At 40.6% G+C, this 6,588-nt stretch overlaps 1 protein-coding gene across 1 annotated transcript; it reads left to right on the plus strand.

Annotated features, from left to right (window-relative positions):
• The first annotated feature begins 326 nt into the window (after positions 1 to 326).
• LOC110485223 (chemokine XC receptor 1-like) lies at positions 327 to 3,807 on the plus strand. The gene is made up of 2 exons (XM_021556316.3): positions 327 to 637; positions 921 to 3,807. The coding sequence occupies exons 1-2, from the start codon at positions 622 to 624 to the stop codon at positions 1,955 to 1,957; spliced, it is 1,053 nt and encodes a 350-aa protein (XP_021411991.1). The 5' UTR covers positions 327 to 621; the 3' UTR covers positions 1,958 to 3,807.
• The last annotated feature ends 2,781 nt before the right edge of the window (positions 3,808 to 6,588 follow it).

Here is a 6,588-nt window from a genome sequence, read left to right on the forward strand (position 1 = left end):
GCCCAAAATACTAATCAGCTTGCTCTGCGTCTTTGTTGATTAATGCCCTGATCTCTGGCCAGTCCATTGGTTCAATGACATTGTTGTTTCATCCAATAATCGATTCTAATAAAATAAAAAATATGCATTAACCAATAACCGTTAATTTAACCGACTGTTTGTTTATAATGACGTTTAATCTGGACACAACAACAGTAGGAATTCGCGCTGGTTTCAGCGATGACTGCATGAGGGAGAAATGAAACATCTGCACGTCGGCTGATGGTGCGAGGGTGTGCGTTTCACTGTCCAATCCAAGACTCGAACATGATCTGAGCGCTTGATCTGTGGTGGTTTGGTCTCTTGCGCATCAACTTGAGAAAGCCGACAGTGCATTATAAAGGGAGAACGGACAGTTCATTACAACGAAAGCGCCGCATATATTGGCCCAAAAATAACAAATCTTTTTTTTTGTTTTTTTGTCCGGCCTTTGTCCGGTCTTACGCTGGAGCTGTAGAGGAAGAGATACGTTATGGGGGTGTTTATAACAGAGATACAGTACCTTACCTTCATCACAACTCCCCTGTCCTCGTATCATTGTGTAGCCTAGCAGGGACAGTGAGGCCATCACGCTAAACCATTATGACGGGTACGACAGGTACGTTTGATTTGGTTAATGATATAGTATGCCACATTTTTCAAACTTCATTCTAGAGTTAAACCCAAACAAAACTATAGAGCAAAAACAATATGCATTTTTTACATTTTAATTGTTGCAGTTTCAGGTGTTCTCTTTTTTTATGCCTTTTTATATTTCTGTAATTGTAGTCGTAGGTGTGTTACTAAATCATCAGAATTATTTGAATTGCTGCTTTAAAAACAGTGTATTGTGAATGAAGATGTGATGTAATTGATTTCATCTGCACTCTTCACTTTTCAAGATTTCAGCCATGCCATGGGCGATATTGAAACCAACGACGCCGATTACGAATATGATGAGGGTTATACAGACGAGGTCTGTAACAAGAACGGCGTTGTCAAGTTTGGCTCCATCGCCACCCCTGCCTTCTTCTCTGTGGTGACTATCCTGAGTCTAGCGGGCAACATCCTGGTCCTGGCCATCCTGGCCAAGTACGAGAACCTCAAGTCTCTCACCAACATCTTCATCCTCAACTTGGCCCTATCTGACCTGGTTTTCACCTTTGGTCTGCCCTTCTGGGCAGCCTACCACATCTGGGGCTGGACCTTTAGCCTGATCCTCTGCAAGACCGTTACCTTTGTCTTCTACGCTGGCTTCTACAGCAGCGTTTTGTTCCTGACCATCATGACTATCCACCGCTACCTGGCCGTGGTGCATCCTCTGTCCGACCATGGTTACCAAAGGGGCTGCTACGGGGTCACAGTCTCTCTCGTCATCTGGGTTGTTAGTTTTGTGGCGGCCGTCCCTGCTTTGATTTTCAGCTCTGTCCAAAAGAACCCCCATGAAGAAGACAACCATTTTTACTGTGAATACTGGGATCCGCTGTGGAAGAGAGTGGGCAGCTACCAACAGAACATCTTCTTCTTGGCTGCTTTTGCAGTGATCGGGTTCTGCTATGTGAGGATATTGAGGACAATCTTCAAGTCAAGGTCACACATGAGGAATCGAACCGTGAAGCTGATCTTCAGTATCGTGGCAGTATTTTTCATTGGCTGGGCGCCTTACAACGTAGTGATATTTCTGAGGTTGTTGACTGACTATTCCGTAGCACCTTTCAATACTTGTGAGGTCAGCACATGGCTTGACTATGGGTTCTATGTGTGTCGACTGATTGCTTTCTCCCACTGCTGTCTCAACCCTGTCTTCTACGCATTTGTTGGGATTAAGTTCAGAAATCACTTGAAGGTGATCTTGCTGAAGCTTTGCCATCGCCAAAGCACCATGGATACACAACAGATTAGATTGCCTAACATTTACTCGATGGGATCAATGTACTAGCACAGGGGTCTTCAATCTTTTCTTGCCCAGGGACCCACGCCAGGCAAACCGGCGACCCAAAATAAGTCACATCTTGTTAAATCAAAATCTAATTTATTGGTCACATACACGTGTTTAGAAGATATTATTGCGGGTGTAGTGAAATGCTTGTGCTTCTAGCTCTGACAGTGCAGTAATATTTAACAAGTAATATCTAACAGTTTCACAACAACTACCCAAAATACACGTAAATCTAAGTAAGGAATGGATTAAGAATATAAATATATGCCAGAGTGGCATTGGACTAAGATATCGTAGAATAGTATAGAGGACAGTTTATACCTATGAGATGAGTAATGCACTATTTACACACAATTAAAGTGACTAAGATATCGTAGAATAGTATAGAGTACAGTTTATACCTATGAGATGAGTAATGCACTATTTACACACAATTAAAGTGACTAAGATATCGTAGAATAGTATAGAGTACAGTTTATACATATGAGATGAGTAATGCACTATTTACACACAATTAAAGTGACTAAGATATCGTAGAATAGTATAGAGTACAGTTTATACATATGAGATGGGTAATACAATATTTACACACAATTAAAGTGACTAAGATATCGTAGAATAGTATAGAGTACAGTTTATACATATGAGATGAGTAATGCAATATTTACACACAATTAAAGTGACTAAGATATCGTAGAATAGTATAGAGTACAGTTTATACATATGAGATGGGTAATACAATATTTACACACAATTAAAGTGACTAAGATATCGTAGAATAGTATAGAGTACAGTTTATACATATGAGATGAGTAATGCAATATTTACACACAATTAAAGTGACTAAGGGACTTATACATATGAGTAATGTAAGATACAGAGATATTATTAAAGTGCATAGTGTTTCATTTCCTTAAAGTGGCCAGCGATTCTTAATCTATGTCTATAGGCTGCAGCCTCTGATGTGCTGGAGATGGCTGTTTAACAGTCAGTGGTGTAGTATAGAATACAGTATATACATGTGAAATGTGTGACGCAATATGTAAATCCAATTTAAAAGTGACTAGTGTGGAGTGCAGTTTATGCATATGAGATGAGTAATGCTAGATACGGAAACATTATTCAAGTGGCTAGTGATCCATTTTTAAAAGTGGCCAGTGATTCCTAATCTATGTCTATAGGTAGCTGCCTCTGATGTGCTTGTGATGGCTGTTTAACAGTCTGATGGCCTTGAGATAGAAGCTGTTTTTCAGTCTCTCGGTCGCAGCTTTGATGCACCTATACTGACCTCGCCTTCTGGATGATTGAGGGAATAACAGGCAGTGGCTCGGGTTGTTGATGTCCTTGATGATCTTTTTGGAATTGTTAGGGCATCATGTGCTTTAGCTGTCTAGGAGGGCGGGAAGTTTGCCCCCGGTAATGCGCTGGGCAGACCGCACCACCCTCTGGAGAGCTTTGCGGTTGTGAGCGGTGCAGTTGCCGTACCAGGCAGTGATACAGCCTGACAGGATGCTCTCAATTGTGCATCTGTAAAAGTTTGTGAGGGTTTTAGGTGTTATGTCAAATGTCTTTATCCTCCTGAGGTTGAAGAGGTGCTGTTGTGCCTTCTTCACCACACTCTCTGTGTGGGTGGCTGCCCACTCATATCATCAGGTTTTGTAAGGGCGCAGCTTTGGGTTTAGAAATGGGGGGGACCAGTGGAGGCTCCTCAGAGGAGGAAGGGGAGGACCATCCTCTTAGTGAATTTCATAAAACTAAAAATGGTAAAGCATTGAAAAAGTGATCCTTTTTAGATAAAACTATACTACATAAATATTCACATTTCACCAAATAATTGATTAAAGTACACTGTTTTGCAATGAAGGTCTACAGCAGCCTCAACAGAAGTCAATATACCAAGAGGAGGACGGAAGCTAGCTGTCCTCCGGCTACACCATGTTGCTACCTTACAGAGTGCTGTTGAGGCTACTATAGACCTTCATTGCAAAACAGTGTGTTTTAATCAATTATTTGGTGACGTGAATATATTTAGTATAGTTTTATCTAAAAAGGATCACTTTTTCAATGTCTTAACATGGCGGATAAGATGTCTATTTCACTAGCCACATTGGCGGGTGGGCAGGGCTCCACAGTGTGACCATTTCACTCGCATTTGTGAATAGAAATAGTCAAGTATGATAACAAAAACAGCAGTTTTAAAGTAGTTCTGCCGGTTTGTTTCATACCTGGTAAATTAAATCGCACAAAGTCAAAGAACTACCTATCCAATATAGCCTATTTCCTCGCGCTGCAACACTGCTTGGCTTGGGGGCTGTGGGCATATATTCATTTTTAGAAACGCTGCGCACAGGCATAAAAGTTGGTCTAATTTACTTTAACCCTTGTGTGGGTCTGTGGGACCCATTTTCAATGTTTATTCAAATAAAAATTATACAATTAATAATTTTTCCAAGCTGAGACTCATTAGCCTTGGCTCATTTTCTGTGAAGAACATGTAAAATAACACATTTTCCTTGAGTGCACACTGTACACATGTTACATGTGTGGTGTTCGGGTCCACTGTGGAAAAGTGTGTGTGTAGGTGAAAACAAGTAAAAATTAAACAAAAAGGTTTGCTGTGTGCCTTCACTCCTGTCTTCATTCTTGTGTTCCTCCTCCCTGGGCCTGCTGTTTCTACACAGCACCAAGAACCTGTCCGACTCCCTGCCTGTCTGTCTTCCTCCTCCCTGGGTCTGCTGTTTCTACACAGCACCAAGAACCTGTCTGTCTCCCTGCCTGTCTGTCTTCCTCCTCCCTGGGCCTGCTGTCTCTACACAGCACCAAGAACCTGTCTGTCTCCCTGTCTGTCTCCCTGCCTGTCTCCCTGTCTGTCTCCCTGCCTGTCTCCCGCTTTTCTCGCACTCTTTACCCTTTGTAGTGTGTGAAACTATGTCTTGCGGGAAACTGCATAATGCTATTACAATACATTATTTCGATACATTGTAAAAAATGCAGTATTTTCCCACACTCGACCCCAGCACAAACATGACTGGAGTTGCGTAACCACGGTAACCTCCTGCCCTTAAAGGGGCAGGTGAAAATGTTTGTCTCATCCGTGATATTCTGGTTAAAAAACTCAGGTCACAAATATGAAATTAAACAATATACCACATTACTTCTTACTAGTAATACATTTATTGTTTTAGAAAGATTACAAATCATGATCATATTTTTTTTTGTGTTTTGTTGGTGTAATTTTAGCTGGGAAAAATAGTTTTGGCTGGTAAAAAATCTGAGTGACTGATAAATATTATAATCTACCTGCCACAGTGGCTTGTGGAACAAAAAGCTAATTTTAGGCCTGGAATTTTTAACACTTTTACATGAATTTGGATGCTACCATGATTATGGATAATCCTGAATGAATTGTGAATAATGATGAGTAAATTATAGACGCACAAATATCATCCCCCCCCCCAAATGTTTTTCTTTACCTCCCCTCTAATTGTAATGGTGAGAAGTTAGCATGTCTTGGGGGTATGATATTTGTGTGTCTGTAACTTTCTCACTCATCATTATTCACGATTCATTCAGGATTATCCGTAACCATGGTAGCATCCACTTTTTATTATTGTAAATAGTGTTCTTTAATTGTATCTTGTTCTTTTCAATCGGTTGTATTTTAATAACAACTGCAATGTATAAAAATCACATTTCAAATAAAGTTAGTATTGGTATGTAAACAGATCTGAAATAATTACTGTACAAAGGCTACTACAATGCAATGGATTCTAGGACAGATACAGAAGAGGACAGACATTTTAAAAATCACAAATGAGAGATTTAAATATTGGGATATAGACCAAGGGGTTTAAGGGTATAGGTTAGAACCGGGTGATGTCAGTGTGCTCATCCCTGACCATCCCTGTTAAAAGCAAGGATAGAAGTCAAGGATGACCGTGAGTTCTGGAGACAGCTTCACACACTCCTGTAGTTTGACAAGCTCTGTCCGCCTGCTGTTCCTCCAAAGAATTCTCTGTCCACATTTTTGGACTGTGTGATGCTTTAAAAATATATAATTTTAAGAAACTTCAACTAGGGTTCCACTGCCCTCTGCTGGGGAAAGAGAGAAAAAAAGAGGAAAGGTTTACATAACCAGACCCCTTTTAATGCTTATCAGAGTAGGATCAGGTCCCCTCTGTCCATCTTAATCTTATTAATTATGATGCAAATGGAAAAACTAGATCCGACTCTGAGACGCTTCATGAATATGTACCCTGGTATTCCCAGGCGGTCTGTCATCCAAGTAGAACCTAAGCCTGACCCTGCTTACACACACACCCACACACACGGTGGGTTAAGGTGTCAGCATGCTTCAGTTTGGCTGGCATCTAGCCTAACTCGGCTAGCATACTCCCTTAAAATGCTCCCTTCGCTTGAAAAACAAGAATAAAATGGCAACAGTACTGTTTGGCCATTTTGAGACGCTGTACCCAATATACTCTTCCTCAAAATAGTCTGAATTAATCTAAAATAACTAAAGAAATCGGTCATTAATTTTGACAGTTTTTCAGAGGAGATCTTAGTCGCACAATTTTACATCTAAGATCTTTGGTGTAGTATTTCTCAAGTGAAAAAATGTGCATGAAAAC

Source organism: Oncorhynchus mykiss, chromosome 1 (genome assembly GCF_057628025.1).
Source record: "Oncorhynchus mykiss isolate SJ-2025 chromosome 1, ASM5762802v1, whole genome shotgun sequence".
NCBI classification, from domain to species: Eukaryota; Metazoa; Chordata; class Actinopteri; order Salmoniformes; family Salmonidae; genus Oncorhynchus; species Oncorhynchus mykiss.